Raw genomic sequence first — 26,329 nt, forward strand, 5'->3', positions numbered from 1 at the left:
ATCCTCAAGCTTCAATGGTAAGCGCTTTACCTATCAAGTCATCTTCTCAGTCTTATTCTTCTTTCTTTAAATGCATTTTACTTGGCTTCCAATGCTATATTATTAAAAATGCCATTTAGAAAACAGCTGACTACATTTAAATCATTTATTATTTTCCATAGGAAAAAAAGAAAAAACCGGAGAACTTCTTTAATAATTGTGAGTTAGCATAATGAGTGTGATTCAAGAGGGAACTGTATACATACTAGTAAAACAAAGCAACAGTAGCACCAAAAGCTCTTAGCAATAAAAAATGAACCACATTTTGCTAGCTCTGTCTAATTCCTAGCCATGAGAAAAAACAAAATATAGTATTGTTAAAGATGTCAGTTATTCCTAAATTAATATATATCTAATGCTATTCCAAAGAAAATAATTCACCAGATCTTAAAGGGGCAAATTGACAGGGTCTTGCTAAAAGATAATACTAAAATTCACATAAGATATGCACATATGAAGAGTTCAGAAAATTATAAGAATACTAAGGATATAGCTAAGCTAGATTCTTTGAAGATATTAATATTATGAAAGTTACCACAATAGGGGTAGACAGATGGCTCAGTGGTTAAGAGCATTTGCTGCTCTTGGAAAAGACAAGATGGGGTTCAACTCCCTCTAACTCCAGTCCCAGGGGATCCAATGTCCTCTGGCCCATGGCATCTAAAAGCATGTGGTGTGTATAAACTCAGTAGGTGTGTGTGTATGTGTGTGCGCGCACACACATACACACACACACATACACACACGATCTTCAGAGGCAGATGGATCTCTGTGAGTGAGTTCGAGGCCAGACTGGCCTACAGAGCTAGTTCCAGGACAGTTAGGGCTGTTCCATAGAGAACCCTGTCTAGATAAACCAAAAAAAATGTAACTATAAGAATAAAAAAATAATTAAAAACAGTCAATCGCATTCATACAAAATGTAACTTCAAAGGAGAAATTAACTTTAATTCATAATCGTCCCCTCGCCATTTTTCCTGTGACTACAACCACCCACTCTTTCACAAAGAAAACATTGCCTGCCTCTTACCGACTTGATGGGAGGTAACATGGCTGCTAGCAATCCTAAAATCCTCTTCTGGGAACATTCTGCAAACACCTGCTCAGGGTTTGGAGTAACTGCCTTCTCTTCTGCTGTCTGAGATGATACTTCTGGATGTTCAGCATCTGTGTGGGAAAACACATTCAGATTTTACTGGGTTTCACACACACACAGAAGGCAACTAAGCCATGACTCTGTCCTTGTGATCCTATAGAAGGGAGCTGGATATTCTATAGATGAAATAAATAAGGCATGGTAATGCATGCTTGGAATCCTAGCACTTGACAGGGTGGCTAACCAAGAGTTTGAGGCTAGGCTGGGCTACACAGCAAGACTTTGTTTCAAAAAGAAGAACAAAGAGGCTGGAGAGTTTGCTCAGTGGTTAAGAGCACTGGTTGCTTTCCAGAGGACCTGGGTTTGAACCCAGCATCCACATGGTGGTTCACAACCACTTGTAACTCCAATTTGATTCTCTGCCTATACCAGGCACATACTTGGTACACAGATATACATGTAGACAAAACACCCATAGACATAAAATTATAATATTTTAAAAAACAAAAACAAAACCCATAAAAATAACAAACTCTATTGTTGAACACTTTTTACAGCCACCTTCTCTCTCTCTCTCTCTTTTTTTTTAGGGTCTTTTCTTTTTTAATATTTATTTATTATGTATACAATATTCCGTCTGTGTGTATGCCCACAGGCCAGAAGAGGGCGCCAGACCTTATTACAGATGGTTGTGAGCCACCATGTGGTTGCTGGGAATTGAACTCAGAACCTTTGGAAGAGCAGGCAATGCCCTTAACCTCTGAGCCATCTCTCCAACCCTACAGCCACCTTCTCAAGGAGGCCTTCCTGCTCCCTAATTCCTATTCATAGGAACGGTCCTCCCTGTTCTCTGACCCTGCTCTAAACCATATGCTCTCTAGCATTTGATTACCCTTTAACATTTTGCATATTTGTGTTTGCTGTTCATCATTTACCCTTCTGATTTTTGCCTCTTTTGTGATATACCTCAAGCACTTAGTAATGTCCCAGAACATGGGGGTACTTGACACTTACTTGTTGCCTATGGACCAGAATGCTAATCCTCAGGGGAATCTGACTCTGGTAGACTTTGAGGACCTGGCATGATGTCTACTGCTTCTGAGAGTTGGCCCTGAAGATGGTGTAGAATCTACTCCCTTCCATTCTATTATAGAACAAACAATGCTACCTGAAGCATCTCCTTCAACCCAACACTATACCTCCACCCTCCAAAACCCCAGCTCCAAGCCCACCACGTCCATCTTTTCACAGCCTGAGGCCTGACCGTCAGAAGCATGCAGCAGAACACCACAGTAGCTCTTCTGTGTCATCTTCCAGCGCTCTGCACATCTGCATGAGGACTTCTCCTCATGTTAGTTCTGGAACCTACCAAGAGGCCTTTTCTCACAGTGATTTCTGCCTGATGTCAGCCCCTACTGCATGTCCTGGCACATGCAAGGAGCCTTACATCTCCTTCTATATGGCTTTATACAGATAAAATCTGCTCTAGATCGCAATCAGGGCTCGCACTCATCACCTTTCTCCTGGGACCACTTTAAATGACAGTTATTTGAAACCTTCCTGGATTGTGAGTTCCAGGAGGGCAGAGGCCATGTGTGCCTTTGCCTATGTTGGTAGATTTCACCCCTGGGATCTCAACAAAGAGAAGGCTCTTGGTAAATGCATGTACTAGATAAGCTAAAGTAAAGTATAGGTGATGCAGGGTTACCAGCTGCAGCTGAACAGAATGGAGAAACCTCAGGTTTTCCAATTTCCAACTGTATGCGACAGTGCAGACGTGATGACGCATGCACTTGGAGAGGAAGAAGTGGGGTTAACAGCCATATGTTCCTGACCTGGAGGTCCTGGAGGCATGTGAGCATTTGCAGGTGCATCAGAAGTTTGGGTTTGGTACAAAGGGTCCTTCATTAAGGTGCGACTTTCACCTGCCGTTTTCCTCTGCTTATAATCCAAAGGTCTGACTTCTTTATCTGCAGCTCTTTTTCCCTAAAATCAGGAGGCAAATGTAAAAAAATATAACAAAAATGTACTCCATATATACTACTGTATACAATTGTTAGTCTTTCACAAACTAAAATTCTTTGGAATTTCCTTAGAAAAATGTCACTAATTTTTTAGAATAAACCACTACTCTACAATAATGATTATCCCATCACATCCCCGGATCATCTTGGAAGTGCCATCAGAGCTTCCAGGTCACATAAGCAATGGCTGATAACAAATCTTCAGTATATTCTGTTTGGCTTCCAGAAGCCAAGAATGGAAAGTTCTTTGGGGGAAAAAATGAAGTGTTGATTTTCTGCTAGTACAATAGAGTACAAAATATATATTTTACTTTTTTGTAGAAAAAACAGACACAGGCTGGGAGATGCCTCAATCAACAAAATGCTTGCCATGTAAGCATGAGGACCTAAGCTTGGATCTCTAGCAACTATGTAAAAAGTCAAGTGTGGTAGAGAGTGCCTGTAATCCCAGCATGGGAGGACGCAGAGACAGGGATCCCTGGTGCTTACTGACCAGCTAGTATTGCTGAATTGGTGTGTAGGTTCAGTAAGAGACCTGCCTCAAAAAGAATAAGGTTTAGAGTGATAGAGGAAGACTCTTGATGTTGATATGCAAGTACACATGAAAATGTACACATGCATACAGCATACACATACCATAGAAAAATAAAACCCATCTTTATTTATAATCAGAAAAGTATTATATCTACTATTCTCTTTAATGCTATTATAAAGATAAGGTTACATCAAATCTACACATAATATTGTTTCTCCTGCCATAGATAAAGATATTTTATTGATATAGAAATGAATATTCTCAGGGTATAGGACAGAGGTATGAGCTCAGTGCATAAGAGGCCTTAATATACAAGCATGAGGATGAGTCAGATCCCATCACTCATATACATATGCTTTGTTGCCACCTATGGGAGGCCTGCCCCTTTCTGAACAGAAACAGAGGAGGAGTGGATGTGGGGGGTGGGAGGAAGATGGGGAAAATGAATGAGAGGAGAGGAGGGAGGAAAGATCGTGGTTGGGATGTAAAAAAAAAAGACTGGATGTGGCCATGAATGTGTTATACCTGTAACTGCTGCCAAGGGAAGAGGAAGGAGGATTGCTGGGGCTTGTTGATCACATTAATTTCAGGTTCTGCGAGAAATCCTGTCTCAAGGACTATGGCAGAGAGTAATGGTGCAGGATACACAAGTCCTTTTCTAAGATGGAGCTTACTGTGTGCAAGGTCTAAACACTTCACATGTTTCTTTCAAGTGTGGACAGCACATAACTCCTACAATAGCCCTGTGTTACAATCACTATTATTATCACCCCCTTTTACAGAATGTACCTGCACCTACACACACACACACACACACACACACACACACACACACACACACACACACAGAGACAGAGAGAGAGAGAGAGAGAGAGAGAGAGAGAGAGAGAGAGAGAGAGAGAATATACAAAAGCCAAGCAAGAATGGCCAGTGGGCCACAAACATGGGGTCAATCTGAGCATCAAAATAAATAAAAAATCAAGTCCATTTTGGTGTAAATGAATGAACACATTGATAGATGGTGACCACAATGTTGTGGGCAGCTTGCTACAGATTCTTGTAGGATGCTGAGGGCTCACAAATACACACAGTCCTGGGAATAAGGTGAGGACTGCTGTCCCTCCTTGTGTAAGGTAATCTGTGGCAGGTTAAAATGTTGTGTGGCTACATTGTTGATGCTGAGAGATTGGCAGGCAGCTTGAGATTATCCTGACCTGGTACCTTGATGGGCTTACAACAGAAACACCATTGGCTCCTGCAGCATTGGGGAAATTTACAGCATGGGCTAAAGCTCTGAAGGCAAACTTCTACAAAAACAATCTTTTGTTAAGTTATTTAATATTATTTTAAATTAACAAAAGGATGTTTATTTGTGCCACCAACATAGATCATGCTTGGGCCTATAAAGGTTTTTCTGTCGATACACCTACCCGTGTCTACTCGTTAAAACAGTAAACTTTTGTTATTATCTATCTGTTGGCTGAATATAAACCAAAGTTGAGCACTGAAGTCTTCAGTTTCATAATCCATGCTCTTAACTTCCCTGTTGTGCCTCTCTGTGTGACTGGCTCCCTGAATGCAAGCTGTGACCACATGGCAAAGACACACTACTTACACTGCAGGGCACTAACAGGCTCGCATCTACTGGCTCCTCAGCAAGCTGAACTTTTGTCTTCTCTAGTTGGTCCTCTGAGGTTTGGATGGACATTGTTCCTGGCAGGGCTTGATTTTTTGAGGTAGAGTCACCATCTGGCAATACACCAAGAAGAGCTAGAGCTTTAAGACCTGGAAGGGGAAGAAACAAGAACACGGTTAAACATTCACAACAGGAATATTACTGGCGAGTGCCACAAAGTTTAACCACTGTATTAGAAACAGATGGCTTGGCAGGGGTGGGGGTGTCACACAAATCATACAGCAATATCTCTGGCAGCCTGCCATGCCCCTCCTGATCCCAGATGGGAAAGACAACAGCAAAGGGCACCTGCACTTTAAGCACAATGAAACACTGAAGATACAACAGGCGACAGGATTGTTTTGAAAATTAGAAACTTTCTTTTCTGGTAGTGCCAAGTAACTATTATTATTATTTTCTGAGACAGGGTCTCACTATGTATCTCTGACTTGCCTGGAACTTGCTACGTAGAACAGGGTGGCCTTGAACTCGCAGGGCTGTCAGAGCCTAGATTAAAGGCATGTACTGCATTATGCCTGGCTAGCGACTAGGTTTTTAAATCCCCCCACCTACAGATAAATATCACCCCCCTTCTCCGTAAGATAAGTATGATTTCCTAGTATCAATTAGGATGAGGAGTCTACCATCGGAGAGAAACTAAAATGTCTCAGAAGTTTAACATTTACACTACTTTCTTTCTAAAAAAGTAGTCAGAATTACTTCAGTGAAGTCAGAACTAACTCATTATTTTGTTATTTTGAGAAAGGGCATCCATGTAGACCCACCTAACCTCCACAGAACTGGATCTGAATGTGCGTGGTCACGCCCAGACACACACCATTATTTGTAAGCAGCTTTCATCTCAGATACAAGTACATGTGCATTTGTACTTCAGGTATTAAAAAAAAACAAAACATGGATTCCTGAGCAAAGTGAGAGATTCAAATATTATAGATCCATGGACTCCCCGAGTTTTATTATATTAATGCTGCACTGCGTTGTCAGGGAAACACTTTGACTAACTAAAAGTTACTTTATGACAACAGTCCTCTAGAGAAAAACTGAAACTTAAGTTCCAGGCTATGCTGAATCCCTCTTGTATACTACCTCTGAGCCAAGCATAGTTTTTTATGGCTGCCTGGGCTTTCTGTCCAACAGCAAGCAGAGGCAGGGCTGGGGTTCTACATAGGAATAGTTAGTTACCTTTGCCCTGGTGGGCCTTCATCAGACAGTCCCCAACCAGCTGCATGCACTGGCTCCGCAGGGTAGCAGCGTTGCTGCGGGCCTGGGGGTCCAGCTGCTCCCCATCCACGTGCTCTGTGCTGGTCAGGTGGGCACTATAGAGAGCCAGGGCAGCAAAGAGCAACCAGGAGTAGTTGTGAATATAGGGCTGGATGAGCCTCTGCCGGTCACTGATCCGAATGGTCACCATTGGGTGGGCTGTGATGCTATGGGTTGGCAAATGGCTGCAGAGACAGGAGAATTTTAAGGCCTACAGCATTTGTGAAACTCTGACAAAGATACCTAGAACCTCAGGGGAGTATGTGCTTTAGTCACCAATAGGCTGTGGTTACTGAAGCTTTAAAGAATAGTATCAACTCTTTCCCCAGAGAAATGAACAAACACAAACACTGGGCATCTCACATTAGCACTTCACAACCTAAAGCCTGCACATGGGAACCACGCTAAGAAAGACAGAGTTCAGAGATTTCTGAGGGTGTGCTACTGAAGTTTGGTAATGCAATGTAATGCCCGTAATTTAAAAAGATGAATTACAAGATATAGGAAAGAAATGACTTAAGGTTTGAAATGTGTGTTTTTTTAAAATATTTATTTATTTATTATGTATACAATATTCTGTCTGTGTGTATGCCTGCAGGCCACAAGAGGGCACCAGACCCCCATTACAGATGGTTGTGAGCCACCATGTGGTTGCTGGGAATTGAACTCAGGACCTTTGGAAGAGCCGGCAATGCTCTTAACCTCTGAGCCATCTCTCCAGCCCCTTGGGATGTGTTTTAAGTACTTGAAGGTGAGCCACTGTGTGGTTCCTGGGAATTGAATTCAGGACCTCTGGAAGAGCAGCCAGTGCTCTTAACTGCTGAGCCATCAAAGGAAAATATATTTTGAAGCCATGAACAGATATAACATATCTTTTTACTATTCTGTTGGTTTTTAGGTTAAGCTCCCTAATGCATAATAAAATTTCAATGGATAAAAAAAAACAAATAAATAAGGTAAAAGAAAGGGATGTAGTAAGCACTCATGATGCCATTCCCTAACTGATGAATCCGAGGACACAGGGTGCACTGTACTAATCTCTCCTCTTCTAAATATTTTAAAAATTGTATTAAACAAAACAAAACCTTTCGTTTAAAAAAAAATAAGAAAGGGGCCACAAGACAGCTTAGTAAGAAAGGCATTCAGCAAACCTGGTGACCCGAGTTTAATCTCTAGAACCCACAAAAAGGAGAAAAGAGAGAAGTGACACCACAGAACTGTCTTCTCATCTCCACACATACACCTAATAACAATACAAATATTTTAAAATAAGGAAGGCTAGCAGTATAGCCCAGCATCTGTGAAGTCCTGGGTTCAATCCCTAGTACCACCGAAAAAGCAAAACACCTCCTTTAAGTAAAGACATAGCCCAAAAGGTCATGGTGGTGGCAAGACAACTGACATACCCATAGGAGTATTTTTTTGCTGCATAGCATCCATAGCAAAGATCAAAGTCATCACACACATTGCAATTCATTCTCCGGCCTATGATCAAACCCTGGCAGTGGTCACAGGTGAACTCCATGTTGACCATTTCATGATCATCTCCATGGCCCTCAGGCTTCACTCCACCTGAAGAAAAACCAGCAGTGTGTGAGGTGGATGGGGTAGAGGGTCCCCCAGAATGCTAGCAAACCGATCCCAACACCAGAGCCATTTCTCATTTACTACTCCAGAGGCAGGGGTTCCATGGAAGACTAGAATGCCCCAGTGGCCACGAGCATATCAATGATATTCTCAGCATAGAACTCTGGCAATGGTCCAGCTGACTGATCCCCATTCTACAGTGTCACAGTCAGATCAAATACATGCCAAATTACTACCATGACTACTATTTGGGAGAAAAAGGCCCATGCACTTTGTGAGTTATCTCTTACACCCCATCTCTAATAGAAGTTACACAACCACTGGTGTGTTCCTCTGGAGCACACCAGTGATCAAGTTTCTGTTCTTTTTTGTCACTGCAGAATTATAGGTGAAAATAGACTTCAGAACCCCAGACCCGATGAGTAAGAGAAGAACAGACATGAACAAGACAAGGTACTCTGCTCTCAGTCTAAGTCCCTGCTCAATCTCCTCACAGCTGGCCACTTGTTTCCAGTGTGACTAAAGTCTCCTAAAGAAGAACAACACGGACAGTCTCCCCAGACCAAAGCTTTGGCCATGGTAACATCCTAGGTGTAAACTGTCTCTCCTGTCTTCAGACTATTCAATTCCTTAGCCTAGCATCTCAGGGTCCTACAACCTGGACTCTGTCCATCTTATTCCATCACTTAACTAAACAGATACTCAAGGGTATCTATCTAAACTCACTGAAAGCACTCCTTCCTGTCCCTGAGCTTGTTCTGCTCTTGATGGTAATGCTATCTTCAGAGTTTTGCAATGTCATCCAGTTTGAACTTCCTTCAAAGATCAATTCTTACCCTATCTCCTCCACAAGGCTTCTCTGTAGAGAGCTGCAATATTTCCAAAATTTTCCAGAAATACTTTGCTTGGCTCAGTTATAACAGCATATGCATTTATTATGTGGATACGTTTGGTCTCTGGTAGACTGTATTTCCAGAACAGCAACTGTGTCTTTTACTGCTGGATTTCAAATACACGGAGCCCTCCAGGACTCACTACTGCAGAGAGGCTCTGCCCTAGCACCTATGAGACAAGTATATTAAAGAATATTTCAAGCTTATTTTGCTTGTTCACATATGTTGCTATTTGGAACTACTGTGTGATTCAGAAGCAAAATTTCTTAGAAACTTATCTGAGCCTGCATTAATTAGTCCTGAGAGTTTATCAAGGGCCTCCCCAGCAGGATGGGAGATGGAAGGATGTCAGATAGTAGCAGTAAAGCTCATCATTGAGTTGAGGGAGAACGAACCAGAGACACTGGACAATGTCTCTATTCAGCACAATGAATTTTTAAAACGGCAAAATCATAGAAAGCAGAAATGACTATTGCTTGTGGACATGGGATTCCCCCTGAATTTTACCAAGGAAACAAGTCTTGCAAAGGTCCATGTCACTGCATTGCAGACATCGGTAGCGATGCCAGGGGGCAATCTCATCACACCCATCACAAGAGATGTCCACATTTAACAGGTCACAGTAGCGAGCAATAAACATGTGCATCTGTAAGGTGAAATGAACACAATTAGCCAACAGCCTTTCTGTTGTGGCCACTGTTCATTAATCAATTCATTCACTCAGTAGAAACCTAGGAGCCCAAACTTTGTACCAGGTGCTAGGATTTGAAGTTGGATAAGCAAGTACCCACTTAGGAATTCCCTAAAGCAAACAGATGATGGTCATACTATGTGAGGAATGCTTTGAGAGGCAAATTCAGGAAGCTCAGAGAACACAAAGGACACTATCAAAGGAATCTGGAGGGTCAAGGAAGGCTTTTCAAGGAAGACAATTCCTCAGGTAAAACCAAGAACAAACAGATGGTAGTTGGGTGGAGACAGAAGGAAACCAAGAACAAATAGATGGTAGTTGGGTGGAGACAGAAGGAACAGCAAAGTCCACAGAAGCTTTGCTCCTGTAAAAAGGGAGCATAAACACGGGCTGGGGATGTAGCTGAGTGTGTGAGCACTTGCCTAGCAGGCATAAGGCACAGAAAAACAAAAAGAAAAAAAAAAGACAAGGGTTTTTTTTTTTTTTGGTTTGCCTTTTAAAAAGATGTTATTTTATTTATGCACATGTGTGTGCCGATGTATGTGTATGCCAGCAATGTATGTGTACCTGCAGAAGCAAGCATTGAATTCCATAGAGATAGAGTTGTGAGCCACCCAGCATCGGTGGCTAGAAACAAAACTTGGATCTTTTGGAAGAGCAGCAAATGCTCTTAGCCACTAACCATATCTCTAGCTCCAGGGCTTCTAAAATGGGCAATATGTAGCATGTATAATAGAGTACAGAGGAGGAATTACCAGGTGAAGTTAGAAAGATAAACTCCAGGAGCCTAAACAGCTAGTGTTTAAAAGCAATTTTTCAACAGGAAAGTAATGGCAATAGATCCGGGTACTCTGAAGGTTCCTCTGGTTGCAGAGCAAAGAATGGATTGATAGACTAAGACAAGGGTCAGGGAAGCTGACTATGATACAGCTATTCAAGTAACTCCATGGCTGTAATAAGGGCAGGGACTGAGCTGTTAAACAGGATGAGGAAAGTAGGCAGATTTGAAAAGTATTAAGGAGGCAAAGTGAGAAGCCTTGGTGACCAAATTAATAAAGAGACTGTCAGGAATGACACCCAGATGTTTGGCTTGGGTGCTTGTCAGACAATGGAAATGCTAACAAGCATCACAGGAGGACTCTTGATTCTGACACATAAAACTGCAGGGCATGGCGATGCTTTCCCATGATCCTAGCATTCAGTAGACTGAGGCATCAAAGGAGGACTCTTGATTCTGACACATTAAAACTGCAGGGCATGGCGATGCTTTCCCATGATCCTAGCATCCAGTAGACTGAGGCAGGAGGGTTGCAAGTTATAGGCCAGTCTGGACCTCTTTATAAACAAACAGTACTCTGGTTTCTCCTCAGATCATATAAGTTTTTCATCTTTAACTAACTAGCTAACCACACAACTAGCCAACAGACTTTCTATTAGCTACCTAATTTCCTTCCTGGGAGCAGATAGTAAGAGACTGTTATATGAGCAAGCTATAGGGTTACTAAAAAGTACTTGGTGGTTATAAGGTAGTTCATTTTAGAGTCTGCATATGAGGAAACCAAGTCAGAAAGTCAGTGTTTGGTAGTAGATGGTATGTTGTAGGAGAAGAAATCTGCCAGGTCATCTGAACACTACAGGATGCCCTCATTCAGACATGAACTTGCAAGAGAGAAGTCACAAGTCCCAGTTGGTGTGTTTCTCTTCAGTATCACAGAGGTACTATAATGGGCAGAGCAGTGGCAGACAGAAAGTACTTAATATGGGGAAAATTAGTGTCTTCATGATACCAGCTGTCTGACACATGTAGCAGTGGCAGATGGGACACCTTACATAAAGACAGACAGCCTACCTAAGTTGATTCCTCTACCATGTGCGTCATTTAGCTCTCATAGGATAAACTGGAGCTGCTTCCAAGCTCACCTGATTATCATCTTTGTAATTGGAATGCTGCTTGCCTACAGGAGGACAGTGTGCCAGCCCAGAGCACGAGAGTCCAAACCTTGGCAATTCCATTTCTCACTAATTTAATACACTGGAATCTAATAATGTACATCAGCCTTATTAGACACTCTGCTGAGAGCCTAGTCCTATGGAAGTAAGCCACCATGATGGATCCCATCAGGATGAAGAACAGACATTGGTCCTGAATGTTCCCAGAAGCCCTCTGGGAGACATCATCCAAGCACACCCCAGGGACACCCTCCTCTCCAAACCCTAGCAAGTCACACAGATTGCTCTAGTTGCGAGGTCTTACTTTCCTCTGCTTCTCTGGATCCTCTTGAGCTATTTTTTCATACCAGGCTTCAAACATGCCATCCTGACACTCATCCATCCACTCCGAGTTCTGCTTGGCATCAGCGAGCTCATCTTCTTCACTCCACTGGCTGAAAGAAGGATGTAATGAGTAAAAGGTATGCTTCTTACAATATCCAAGGAAGTGTTAGTTAGTAGATGCTGTGTCCCATAAGTTTAACAGACTGGCATTTTGAAATGATGGAAACTGCTTCTCAAAGCCTCAGAGTTATCTGCTATTTAGATTCATGCTCATAAAAAATAAATAAATAAAAATAACATTTCTTAAGCAGATTACACTGAGTAGGGCAAACCTATCATATGCCAGGTACTGGAGTCAAATACGAAGATTAAAAAAAGTTTAGTTGGGGCTGAAGAGATGGCTCAGTGGTTAAGAGCACTGACTGTTCTTCCAGAGTTCCTGAGTTCAATTCCCAGAAACCACATGGTGGCTCACAGCCACCTATAATGAGATCTGGTGCCCCCTTCTGGTGTTCAGGTGCACATGGAAGGAAGGCTGTATACATAATAAATAAATAAATTTAAAAAAAAGTTAGTCAGGCATAGTGGCACATTTCAGAAGGTAGAGGTAGTAGAAGCAGGTGGATCTCTGTGAGTTAAGAGGCCAACCTGAACTATAGTGAGTTCCAAGCCAGCTAGGCCTCCTCTTATACAGTCTTGAACTAGTTCTGAGGGGTCGGTGTGAAGGGTATGTGCTCCTTCTCTCCTCCAGGGACACTACAGTGGCTAACAGCACACAGGTGTAAAATAAAAGGATTCTCCAATTCCACAGGCTATGAGGAACCCCCTAAAATGAAGATAATCCTCATCTTCCAAGTTTACAACACTACTGATGCCAATTTACCCTGCCCCGCTCTGTACCAGGCACTATTCTTGACACTCAGAAATGGAACTTAGTCTCAGAGGAAGCTCTAAAGGTGAAGAAATGGAGGTTAAAAAAAAAGAAAGGTTGGGGGCTGGAGAGATGGCTCAGAGGTTAAGAGCATTGCTGGCTCTTCCAAAGGTCCTGAGTTCAATTCCCAGCAACCACATGGTGGCTCACAACCATCTGTAATGGGGTCTGGTGCCCTCCTCCGGCCTGTGGGCATACACACAGACAGAATATTGTATACATAATAAATAAATAAATAAACAAATAAATAAATAAACATTTTTTTTAAAAGGTGAGTTTAAAAAATAAAGGTTAAAAAACTTGCAAGGTCACACTCAGTTCACTTGTGGTAAAGCCAGGAAAGATCACAGACTAGCTGCCAAGCCCATTCCCTTGGCCCCACTCTATACCCGTGCCCCTACTCTAGGAACAGCAAAGGGTGGGACTGTGCTCTTACCTGATCACACTGTCATGGACACTGATATTTTCTTGTGACATGTTCATGAGAAGCTCTGGTAACTGAATGTCAACAAAGAAGGCAAGATCACTGGGTTCCCAGCCCATATCCAAAAGATGAAGCAGGGCTGTCTGAACACAGGATAAAGCAGGGAGCAGAGACCTAAAAAGACCACATAGGTGACAATTACCAAAGTTGCCCACTGCTAACAGGGACAGTGTAAGTTGGCAGCCTGATTTGGTACTAATTCGTAAGGCAGGATTCTACACAAATATCCTTTGAAGCTTAGGGGAAAAAAAAACAAAAACCAAAAAACCCAACAACTCTGAAAAGTGGAAAGTGAGTTTGGAGCACCTGACAGTGAGGGAGTGAGCAGTGAAGTCATGCACTGATGAATGACAACATTAGGGCAGGCCCAAATTAGCTGAGGCTAGACAGCTACAGAGGAACCATCTGATTTAAGGGTTACGTCTAAACAACTTACTACTTAATCTGCTTTGTACTCGAGTTTTAATCTACACATAACACATCAAACACTGAAGATAACAGGCTATAAACTCTTAGATTTCCAGAAACCTATCCAATGCACACATTTTATACACACACACAGAATATACTAGTAAGTGAATATTTGTGGTTAATTTTGTGCTTTTCTAGATTTTCAACATCAAATGTGTGTTTCATTTATAATCACAAAAGATTACATTTTTCGGCAAGAAATGTAGAGGCACTCCAGTACCTGTCATTGATGCTATTAAATCCTTTAATTGCTTTAACCAAAAATAGAACAAGTTGATAGTAGGTGTCTCGGATTTCTTTGTGTAGATCAGCACCACAGCCTTCCAAGTGTCCAAAGTAACTGGAAACAGAGAAAATCGCCAGCTTAATATCTAGGACAACTTCAAGTTATTAATCTTTATCCCTCACACAAAACAGCCAAGAAGCAGACAGCTGGACAAAGAGGCATAGAGATTGAAATAAAAACAGGTACAGTGCCCCCCCTTTTTTTCAAAGCAGGGTTTCTCAGTAACTATGGAGCCAGTCCTGGAACTCTCTCTGTAGACCAGGCTGGCCTTGAACTCACAGAGATCCTCCTGCCTCTGCCTCCTAAGTGCTGGTATTAAAGGCATGCCTGCCCAGTACAGTGACTTTTGAGAGCAAGTACAGTTGGGTCAAAAGAACAGTCCAGCCGAAGTATAGCAGTGACAACTTCTCATCTCTCTTTGTTAATCAAACACAGCAGCCGTTCCTACTGCATGAGTGTGCCATGCTATGTCCCATGCTTTCTACTAGTTACCTCATTTAGCCCCCTCTATATCAACATGCCCCCAATCTGTTCTTCCTTCATTGATAACTTTAATATTACATTTTATTTTTCTTTTTTACTTTTTTTTTTCCCCCAAGAGAAGCTCTCTGTGTGAAGTCTTGGCTGTCCTGGAACTTACAGGAATGCCTATGCATTCCAAGTGCTGGTTCACTGGCTTTTCATACTTTGACCCTTGCACCTAAGTGACTAAAACATCCATGGAAATGATGCCTCCGATTTCTTTTTCTCTTGATTCTCTGTCCACTTCACTGCTAACGATTTTCACTTTGATGGCCCTTCCTTAACCTTGTCATCAGGTGAAGACTCACTTCAAAGCTACCCCGCCAACAAACTCTTGTCCTGTTCTCCTATGGATCCTACACAGCCCTTTTTCAATCCTAGTGGGCCCCAGGCAAGGAAGTCACACTATGTCACCATCAGCCTCACCCAGCATGCTCATCCTCTGTTCTCTTCTCAGCTTGGATTCCATAGTCTACCATCATACTCCTATGTTAGAAACATCAGCTCCCTGGCCTCTCTCTTTCTCTTTCTATGAGGAATTCCTCTTGTATAAGGATCTTACATTATTCCAAAACAGCTGAATGTAGGTGGAAGGACCAGCATGCAATTGAGCTGACTAATGTCACTTTAAACTTAGAGCCATCAGTTTTTATTCTTTCTCTTTAAAAATAGTATTTCTTTTAGGCTGGGCATGGTAGCTCATACCTTTAATCCCAGCACTCAGGAAGCAGAAGTAGAGGATCTCTGTGAGCTTAAAGCTAGCCTGGTCTACCTACATAGCAAGTTCCAGGACAGCCAGGACTAAAGAGAGACTATGTCTCAAAGAAATAAACAAAATGAATTTTTTAAATTTTATGTGTATGAGTATTTTGCCTACATGTATGTATGTGTAACATGTGTGTGCCTATTCAGAAGAGAGTATTGGGAATTCCTCTGGAACTGGATTTACAGATAGGACCTACCATGTAGGTGCTGGAAACTAAACTTAGGTCCCCTGCAAAAACAAATGCTCCTACATCCAAGTCAACTCTTGCTGTGGGACAATGGTCTGTACCCTGTCACTTGTATTTTAAATAAACACTGATTGGCCAGTAGCCAGGCAGGAAGTATAGGCAGGGCAACCAGGCAAAAGGTAGAGGCAGGGCAACGAGAATTCGGGGAAGAGGAAAGATTCAGTCTGCAGTTGTCACCCAGACATAAAGGAAGCCAGAAACAGAGCAAGCAAGATGTGACTGCTTCGCCAAAAAAGGTACCAAGCCACGTGGCTAACACAGACAAGAATTATGGGCTAACATGAATAAATTATAAGAGTTAATAAGAAGCCGAGCTAATAGACCAATCAGTTTATTATTAATGTATACCTCTGTGTATTTCTTTGGGACTGAACGGCTGCAGGACCGGGTGGGACAGAAATATCAGATAACAAATAGTGCCCAACATGGGGCAACTGCATCCACAGAAAACCTGAGAGAGCTTGTGAATGGCTGCAGGATCAGGCAGGACAGGAAACCTCGGCCAGACTCTAGCCCCTCACCTTTTTTTTTTTTTTTTTTTTTTTTGAGACAAAGTCCCACATCGTCCAAGCTGGCTTGGAACTTACACTACTACCCCTACTGGTCTCAAACTCAAAACAATCCTGATTCTGCCTCTTGAACACTAGGAATACAGAAGTGTACTACCCGACCCAACTTACAAACAATTCTTTAAAAAGCACTTGAAATTGTCAAGCAGTTTAGCACACTGGCTGTCTTAGTTTTTGTCTCTATGTAAAATTTTCCTGCTTTTCCTTGAATGGTCACTATCTTCTTCTCTATCTCATTTCACTGATGACTCTCTTCATCTTTTTATCTATCTATCTATCTATCTATCTATCTATCTATCTATCTATCTATCTATCTATCTAGTTTTTTTGAAACAGGGTTTCACCGTGTAACACAGTCTTGGAACTAGCATTGTATAGATTAGACTGGCCTCAAACTCATAGAGATTTGCCTGCCTCTGCCTTCTGAAGTGCTAGAATTAAAGGAGTGCATCACCACTGCATGGTTTCTCTGTAGCTCTTTGGAACCTGTCCTGGAACTAGGTCTTGTAGACCAGGCTGGTCTCGAACTCACAGTGATCCACCTGCCTCTGCCTCCCAGGTGCTGGGATTAAAGGCATGCACCACCACTGCCCGGCCTCATATCTTATTTTAAAAACAGAATGATCCCATTGGAGTCCCTCATTTTTGTAGTACTCCATCTACCAACCAACCTATATCTACTGAACTGTTGGAATGTCCTGCTTTTTACTGCTGGCACTGATAGCATTTACTAGCCTTTGCTGACTCATCCCCACCAGCATATGCTCTAGTATCCTCACACCTGTATTGTGCAGGCCTCATGGTAAAGCACATGCTGAACTTGAGCAAGACTCCAGCTCAGTGACCAGCACTGCAAAACAATACAACCCTTGGTTGCTCACATCCTCTTCCAATAGCCACCATATTTTCTTGCTCTTTTTTTTCTAATCTTATCCTTCTATGTTACCAACTGGGCTTCAGGTCACAATTCTCCAAAACTGTTTCCATTTCAATCCACTACTTCAATCTCAAACTCTCACATCGATATCTGACTCAACTGACCATGCTGGGGGTTGAAAACACACTATTCTCTTGGCTTTCATGACACCACTACCTACAGGTTGTCAATCTACCTCAAGGGCCACTCTCCATCTTGATGGCCTTAGTTGATCCCTCTTTCTCTTGACTTCTAAATGAAGACTCAGTTCCACACCACTGCCTGTCTAGGTTTCATCTGTTCCATGGCTTTAAATATCATTCACATGTTCATGATAAACAAATTTTATCCCTAGTCCTGATTTATTATAGTACCTTGGATTCTGATACTCATTGTCTCATTATCTTTACTTGGAAACCAAAGAAGTAGTTAAAACAGGGAATGGAGCTATGGCTCAGCAGTCAAGAACACATGTTCAATTTACATCACCCACATGGTGTCTTACTCCAGTTCCGTAAGTCTTGTTCCAGGAGATCTAATGTCCGATTCTGACCTCCAGAGCATCATGTATGCAAGTGGAGGTTGGGATCAGAGGTGCAAAGACGTATACATACAGACAAAACAGCCATACACAGAAAATAAAAATAAAATAAATAAGGTGGTGGTGACACAGGCCTTTAATACCCGCACTCAGGAGACAGAGGCAGGTAGATCTCTGAATTCGAGGCCAGCCTGGTTTACATAATGAGCTCCAGGAAAACCAGGACCGTTACACAGAGAAACCCTGTCTCGAAAAAGCAAATAATAGAAAAATAAATAGTTCAAACATATGGCAAAAACAAAATTTAAAATTTTGTCCCCATCTGTGTCTTTCATTACCCCTTCTCTCAGTAAAATGTGACACTATCCACATAGCTACTCCAACCAAAATCCTAAGTTTCTTTCCCCGTGTTTCTAGTATCTTTCATTTATCTTCTCTGTCTTGCACAATTCCATCTCCCAAATAAATCCTGATGTCATCCCCTTTTCTCCATCTCATAAGGCTCCATTAGAAAGAGACCTTGCCTGTTATATCTCTTTTGTCTATATAATACGTAGAAAGGTGTCTGGCACAGCACTTTAAATGAGCACTGCATCTAGCTAGCACACAGCTTCTAGAAACCTTCTAAGAGTGTGGATACACAAAGAACACAATTCTTACTGTCAGGTAAAGCAGACAAAGCCGTAAGAGAAATAATCATAGTCTTGGTCCTTATGAAAAGAATATAACCCATTTTTTCTTGAGATGAGAGAACATGTTAACCAAAAAAATAAATTTGTATCATATATGGAAATTATTGATACAGAGGCCAATTGGGATGTCTGTAAAATGGCCTCTCCTGGCTTTTCTGACACATTTATACTTACTTTGTAAAATCTTTCTGGCAGGTCAGAAGTTCCAGTAGGAAAAGTATATACGGTGGATGGAAGCAGTGAGGCTGTCCAAGGGATTCTGTACAATACTGAATTATCCTCAGGACTTCAAGGATGCTCTGTGCTTGGGCTTTCCGCAAAGAAAGAACCTTCACAACACTGAAGACACAGTTCAAGTCAGGGATGCCGGAAAACAAACCCTTCCCCCACAGTCTGAAGCCAAATGAGCAAAAGTCAGTCCTGATGTAAGGGACTGGGAGTGTCAGAATGAGCACTACCTATAGTCAACACTTAGTGGCGCCACAAACCAGTGTGCACCAAGTATGAAGAAGTGTAACAGCTTGCTTGCTTGTTTGTTTGTTTATTTATTTATTTATTTTTAAGATAAACAGCTAAAAAGGAACTTTGGTATCTTTACTTCCCCTAAAGAGGCAAAACTTTAATTCTTACAGCAGGAAATTCCTCATTAACATAGGCCTATGGACAAACAATTTTTTCAGAAAATATCAAATCCTAAATTTCTCCCTTGCAATATGAAAAAATTTTGAGTGGTAGTGTTTTTTGAAGCTAGCTGTAGTGGTTTATGCCTATAATAACAGTACTCAGGAAGCTGAGGCAGGGGGATTGTTTTAAGTTTTTGGTCAGTCTAGGCTGCAAAATAAGATTAGTATCAACAACACCAAAAATAATAATAATAAAAAACATAAGAGGGAAAGGAGAAGGAAGCAGAAAGAGGAAGAGGAGGAGAGGGAAAGAAAGAAAGTGAAAGAAAGAAAGAAAGAAAGAAAGAAAGAAAGAAAGGAAGGAAGGAAGGAAGGAAAGAAGGAAAGGAAGGAAGGGAAGAAAGGGAAAGAAGGGAAGGGGAGGGAGGGAAGGAGTAGGGAGAGAGAGAGAGGCTTTCATTTTAAAAGATCATGGAAACATTACTGAGATATATGTTATATACAGTGAAGGACACAATTTGTTTGTTTTTGACACAGGGTCTATCTATATAGCCCCAACTGTCCAGGAACTTACAGAAATCCACCTGCCTTTGTCTCCCAAGCACTGAGATTAAAGGTGTCTATGTCAAGATGCCCAGCTACAATTTTTTCCAAGACACGTCTCATGTATCCCAGGCTGTCTGTGAAATCAGGATGACCTTCTGGTTCTTGTGCTCCACCTCCCGAGTGTAGGGATCACAGATAAACCACCACACAAAGTTTTAACATAGTGCAGGGGTCAAACCCACAGCTTCTTCATGCTGAGTGAGCACTCTACTAACTGAGCTATATCAACAGCCCACAATGGACCAATCTTATTATTTCCTTAAGGAGAGAGGAAAAAAAACACCACCAAGTTTTTTATCCTGAATAGTTTAAAACAAGCCTGTATGTACCTCAATACTATTGGCTCATTTCATTTCAAGTCTGGATGTATCCTAAATATTATTGGGTCATTTCATCTTATTTAAAATTTTTTATGCACTATATTTTGATTGTATCTTTTCTCTTATCCCTTATTGTTCATTTTAAACATGAACTTCAAGCCTTTGGCTAGAGTGGGTACCTACAGCTTGAAAAGGAAAGTGCTGGAAGAAAATGACTGGCTCACCTCTCATGTGAGAGTGATTGATCTTTTATGAAGTCCATGACATCCTTCAGCACAGGGTATTTCTCTTTGACTGTGGGGACTGGCCTGGTCTCCTCCATGGATCTGAAAGAGAGCAGCCGCAGTCGCCCTCGGGTGAAGGCAGGCCGCCGGGTGGGTGTGGATGGCGATGAGGGCTCTTCCGCTGTGGACACTTCTGTAGCAGAGGGGCCACTGCTTGGTGGTAGCTTTGGCTGGATCTCCAAGCCAGGACTCTTGTCACCACCTGTAGTCGAGGCTGCAGCTTCTGTAGGGGATGCTGAAGCCTGGAAATGCTCTTCCACCACAGAGCTTGTCCTTTGGCGCCTGTCAAGTGGCTGGAGATTATCAGTTTCATCAACAGGCACCAATTTGTCACAGTTTTCTTTTGAACTTTTGCTTGTGGGCAAAAATTTCAGTAATAAAAGACTTTTCTGAATGCATTCTTTTGCTAAATGAAAACAAATAAAAACAAGAAAAAGTCAAAATTAAACTTACAATCTACTTTTGGAGAAAGAATAATCTATTTAAACTTCATAACTAACGGCAAGAAATGCCTTCATGAGAGCTGTTCCATGTGTACCTACTGACAGAACAGAATCAGGTCTTATCTCACTGTACAAATCAGGATCTTGCCACGAGTATAGCACACTTTCTAAAGTTGTACAGACATGATCATTTCAAACACATCTAGATATAGCAGTAGAAGGACCCTGCTATAAACCCAATACTCAGTCTCAATAATTGTCAACCACAGCCAATCTGGTGTCCTATTCCCTCTCCCTGATAACTTGCACACAGCTTTTCCTGTCACTGCACTTTCATCTGTAAATATTTTATAAACACAGTACAGCCAGGCTGGAGAGATAGCTCAGTGGCTAAGAGTGCAAACTAATCTTGCGGAGGATCAGAGTTTGACTCCCAGACTGACATCAGACAGCTTACAACTTCTTGTAACTCTAGCTCCAGGGGATCAGAAACACTCCATGGGCACTGCACTCATGTGCACATACCCAGAGACAAATGCATATATATACACATTATTAAAAAAGTCTTAAAAAGTATTAACAGACATTAGGCATTCTAAAAATCAATAGTAGTTATTTAATTTCCATGGCTAGTCAATGTGCACTACTTTAAAAACAATAAGATATAGCTCAAAAACACTTAACATCTCATATGAGAGAAGTCATTACAAAGACGCCCCACTTCAAGCGTGTAGGTGAACAGTAACTCCTCTCTGGCATTTTCTCCATTTCCTTTCTTACTTCCCTAGGTCAACACAGCTCAATTAAGATAACCTGGAAGATGGGTACCTATTCCCAGGTTTAGAGACGAAACCCAATGGCCCAGCTGTGGTAGCTCATATTGGCACACTCACCCAGGCTCTCTGGGTTCACCTCTGCTGCTTCCAAACCACGTTTTTCTTCTGCCTCACTTCCCAGGCTCACCAGGGACTTCTGCTTCATCTCTAACTGGGGAGATGACAGGAGCCACACAATTAAGCTGTCAGACAGAGTAGCAACTGCAGCCATGGAAAACTACTTCAAAGTCACATGATGCTGGGACAGTGGAGGACATCACAGCTATGCCCAGTACAGACACAGCACTGAGCTGTTTTTGTTTGTCCTAGGAGCAGTTGAAGTAAAGGAAACCCTCTTCACTATGTGATATCTGAAAGAAGTCTGTACTATAACTTTATTACTTTAAAAATTGAAGACTAGGCCAGGCGATGGTGGCACACGCCTTTAATCCCAGCACTCGGGAGGCAGAGGCAGGCGGATCTCTGTGAGTTTGAGACCAGCCTGGTCTACAGAGCTAGTTCCAGGACAGGCTCCAAAGCCACAGAGAAACCCTGTCTCGAAAAACCAAAAAAAAAAAAAAAAAATGAAGACTAGAGAGACATAGCTCAATGACAGAGTGCTTATCCTGCAGGTGGAACATTCTAGGTTCAATCTCCAGTGCCTCACAGCTAAACAAACAAATAACTAGAACACTGTTGTTGGAGGATTCTTTAATACCACTAGGAGAGACAAAAAAAAAAAAAGAGTGGAGATCTAGGGAAATGTAGTGTGATAGGGCCACATATCTAATTTGCTGTGAAGGTCAGACAGAAATCTGAAGTCTATTCTACCCTGAACACAAGGACACTCCCAAGTGAAGCGCTCTTGCAGAGAAGGGTGTTGAGGGTCAGTCATTGCCAGGACATGGTCCATAATTTGGAGAGTCTTGAAAGAAAGGGCATATCTGTTGTATGGCTAAGGTCTCAAAGAGAGGAATGGCATCTTATCAAGCCATCATCAGTCATAAGCTATATCAGAAGCATAATCTATAAAAAGTATCTGGTCAACTGCTAAACGCTTTCTATGGAACTACTTGTGGTAGCCGACTTTCTCAGATATTCTTTGTCTTTCAATTTTAGTTAGGAGTACTGTGTTTCACTTTTATTTTAATATAATACCACATTACCATATGACATTGTGACACAGTATTATATAATTATAACATACATGATTAGGGATGTGGCTCAGTTGTTGAGTGCTTACATAAAGCCCTGGGATTGATCCTTAGTGCCACATAAATCAGGTATGGTGGCTCATGCCTCTAGCGTTAGCTTTTGGGAGGTGGAGGTAGGATAGGAAGTTCAATGCCAGCCTCAGCTACATAGGAAATTTGAGACCATCCAGGGCTACAGAAACCCCTGCTCAAAAAACAGAAGACACACACACACACTAACTAATCAACATTTGGTTCTTCCATGTTACTGCTGTAGACCCATTTCTGCAATATGCTAGGGCCTTTTCTCTCCCTAACACTGGCACTGGCTGTTCAGTATCCAAAAGGAAGTCTTAAGAGTTACAAAAGGAGATAGAAAGGGCTCAGTTGAACCCCATTTACTTGGCATTTTCAACACTTAATTAAATTATGATCCAAGGGCTATAAAAGTTTGCATCTATTTATGACTGAAATTTGGTTTATTGAAGTGGGAAAATCTAAGGCATGTCACAACTTCGTGGGGAGGCAAACCTTACCATCCATATTCGAATCCCATCTGCCAGGGAATACACCTGAGAGAACTCCTCACTCAGGGTTATCTTGCCCCCGCTGTTTACTAGGGAAAGAAGAAGAAAGGAAGAGATTACATTCAGCTGGCACAATTCACCGCTGCAGCATTAACCCTCTGAATCCTAGCACCCTTCTGACACATACTAGGGATGGTAAAAGGAAAAGCACAAAACCTAAGTTCTCCATGTCATTTCAATCTAATTTTGCTCAAGTTAAAAATTTATGAAATAGAGATGGGGGAATCCTTGGACTCCTTAACTAGCTAGCCAGCTTAGACAAGACTTGGGAAAAAAAGGACTCTGACATGGGAAGCAGCTTACAGTACATTAATAAGAAAGCAGATTATGAAACAGTATAAATGATTTTTTTTAAAAAAAAAACTACCTTTAAGACATGAATGGACAAATACATATTCAATGAATCTATCTAAGGCCTGGTAGATATGTAGAAATATGTTGGCAGAGGTACTGTGATAAGATTATAGTTCATAATTACTTTAATCTTTCCTTTAGTTTGTAAGCCTCTGTAAGAATGAATATAATTTTTTCTAATTAGAAAAATAACAACCCCCATTTAAAAAATATCTCTGAAGCCTGCCACTTCTCCTCATCAAAATCAAAAGCTAATATCCTAGAACAGGGTGGAACAGGCTCTACAACAGCACCAGGAGTGCAAAGCTGAGAAAAAGACATGATCCCGGCCCCAAAAGCTTATAATCTAGTTGAAATTTCTCATTTTCCTGATTCTACAGGGGTCACACCATATCATGGAATTAAGGCAACTCAAAAGACTAATAATAACCCACGTTTTAGAGAAAAAAATGAAGAAAACAGTTACAAAAGGCCATTCTCAATGTAGCTGAGTTTTGAAGACCTCTTGAATGGTTCTTAGATATGATGTATCTATCGTAAAGACGATAGCAGAGGGCCACAAGTGGTGGTATCTGCCTAGGTGAGGCAGATATTTGTGAGTTTGAGGCCAGCCTGGTCTACAGGGAAAGCTCCAGGCTAGCCAGGGTTATATAGTGAAACCCTGTCTTATTTTATTTTTTTAAAAAGACAGTTACAGAATGAACTGAGTGAGATAAAACTTGTCCCTTTCAAACTGATAACGAAGGTAAGGGGTACAAATCAGTGGCAGAACAACAAACCCTTTATCTGTCTAACAAAAAGTCCCTTAAGTAACAAAGATGATTTGCTACCTTACCATAATTTGACTACAAAAACGCATACTAATTTCTTTCCCAAAACCATGCAGATGACCTCTCCCCCATAGTTCAGTGAAGATATAGTCTTCCATGTATCACTGTCTTAACATAGTTTTATTTGAATGGCTTTTTTAAAATATGTAAGATTTGAGGAGTAATTCAGATATTTTGGCAAACAGGAAATAAAGCAAGAGCTAAAGGACTGAGCTACACAGATTATAGAGATCATTATATATAATAATGATATGAGTCAATCACCTACTCTAACATGGGGAAGCATCTGCTCCTTCTTATTTTATCTGCAGTTGAAGGAACATGTACCCTGCCAAAGTGTTTGGGAAACCCATACTCAGCATTATGTAGGCTTTGAATGCTTTTCCCTGAATAAAGATGATGGTAGAGACCCTCCCTCCTTGTGGACAATGAGGAAAGGAGGTACAGAAAGGTTGTCTGAGCATGCTGAGGCTGGGGCTAGGAGGGTTTTCTTTCAGTTAAATGTTTTGGTGGTAGTTTTCCATGGGAGTTCTGCAGAACAAGGTTACTGACACATACTGTAAGTTGCCAAGTGCTAATCGTAAATTAATCATTAATCTTTTGATTGGCAAAGTAGAACTGACAAGATTAAGTTGTAGACGTGGACTAATATCTTTAAGTATTTCTAGATCCTCGCTTAGATGGGCCTTCTAAAACCTTAGCAATTAGCCTTCAGATCAAACATATTCCCTGTAATATGAGTTACCATATTTTTGCAGCTTCTCATATAAATCTGGAGTGCGATACACCAGAGCAGCAAAGGTGGCGTTCACAGCTTGATCAATAGTGGAACCAGCAACTATATCTGTCTTTGGGGCCTGTTTTCTACATGCCTGTATGAATCCTTTGAAAAGTTCTGAATATGGCCCACAGAAGTTCTGAGCAGGCTCTGACCGGGCAAAATCAAGGAGAAAATGGCGGCAGGGATCATCAGGGATGTTCTTGACCTAGGATCAAGAGGAAAATCATCACATTTAACACACTCATATGAAAAAAAAAATCAATGAGCACCTACTAAGACAAAGCAGAAGTAAAAACACAACATGGTGCATGCTCTCAGGAAGCTTAAATCTATTTGGGAGACCAGAAAGATGTACAGGTTTAAAAAGTAAACACAAACAAAACCTAAGAGTGTTAAAACTAGAACTACCATAAAGCAAAATATCACCCAGTGTCAAATACCTAAAGGGGTACCCAGTGCTGAAAATTCACAGAGTTCCTGGCAGGTCAAAGTAATTAAGAAAAACCTCCTGAAGAACACAGGCTTAGGGATGGACACTGAAGGAAGGGAAGCCTTGGCCCTGAGACACAACCATTTGCAGAGGTTAAGAGTCAGCGGGGAGACTGACCTGGCCTGAAGTCTCAGCTGGGGAGTGGTGGGAACTAGAGTCAGATAGGTAAGGTGAAAGGAGACTGTGGAGAGCCTTGACTGTCACACTGAGGAGTTTAGACTTCACCCTGTGAGCAATGGGGAGCCATTAATGGTGCTTAGCAGTGGAATGACAAGATAATGCAGTGATTAAAAACAAAAACAAAAAAATCTTGGTAGGTCCCAATGTAATAATGCAGGTGCAAAGAGAGGGCTTGGATAAAGATGGAGACTGAGGAGAGGACAGAGATGCACATCATAAGGAAGAATCTGTAGGGCTTGCAGCTGACCACACAGGAAGGGCAAGAACAGGGCAGGGATGAAGAAGGCTATGGAGCAGTGGTGA

At 41.6% G+C, this 26,329-nt stretch overlaps 1 protein-coding gene across 2 annotated transcripts in view; it reads right to left on the reverse strand.

Annotated features, from left to right (window-relative positions):
* Window positions 1-26,329, reverse strand: part of Zzef1 (zinc finger ZZ-type and EF-hand domain containing 1) — a 120,683-nt gene that overhangs the window by 32,858 nt on the left and 61,496 nt on the right. For both annotated transcript variants that reach the window (XM_075991740.1, XM_075991739.1), the window contains exons 26-39: window positions 25,321-25,561; window positions 23,341-23,420; window positions 21,690-21,783; window positions 20,294-20,759; window positions 18,695-18,859; window positions 14,202-14,321; window positions 13,463-13,624; window positions 12,076-12,205; window positions 9,638-9,776; window positions 8,057-8,222; window positions 6,573-6,835; window positions 5,310-5,479; window positions 2,971-3,121; window positions 1,070-1,206 (exon numbers count right to left, since the gene is read on the reverse strand). In XM_075991740.1, the coding sequence (XP_075847855.1) occupies window positions 1,070-1,206; window positions 2,971-3,121; window positions 5,310-5,479; window positions 6,573-6,835; window positions 8,057-8,222; window positions 9,638-9,776; window positions 12,076-12,205; window positions 13,463-13,624; window positions 14,202-14,321; window positions 18,695-18,859; window positions 20,294-20,759; window positions 21,690-21,783; window positions 23,341-23,420; window positions 25,321-25,561 (2,484 nt within the window). The remainder of the gene's footprint in view (window positions 1-1,069; window positions 1,207-2,970; window positions 3,122-5,309; window positions 5,480-6,572; window positions 6,836-8,056; window positions 8,223-9,637; window positions 9,777-12,075; window positions 12,206-13,462; window positions 13,625-14,201; window positions 14,322-18,694; window positions 18,860-20,293; window positions 20,760-21,689; window positions 21,784-23,340; window positions 23,421-25,320; window positions 25,562-26,329) is intronic.

This window comes from Microtus pennsylvanicus, chromosome 11, assembly GCF_037038515.1.
Source record: "Microtus pennsylvanicus isolate mMicPen1 chromosome 11, mMicPen1.hap1, whole genome shotgun sequence".
In the NCBI taxonomy this organism is placed as follows: domain Eukaryota; kingdom Metazoa; phylum Chordata; class Mammalia; order Rodentia; family Cricetidae; genus Microtus; species Microtus pennsylvanicus.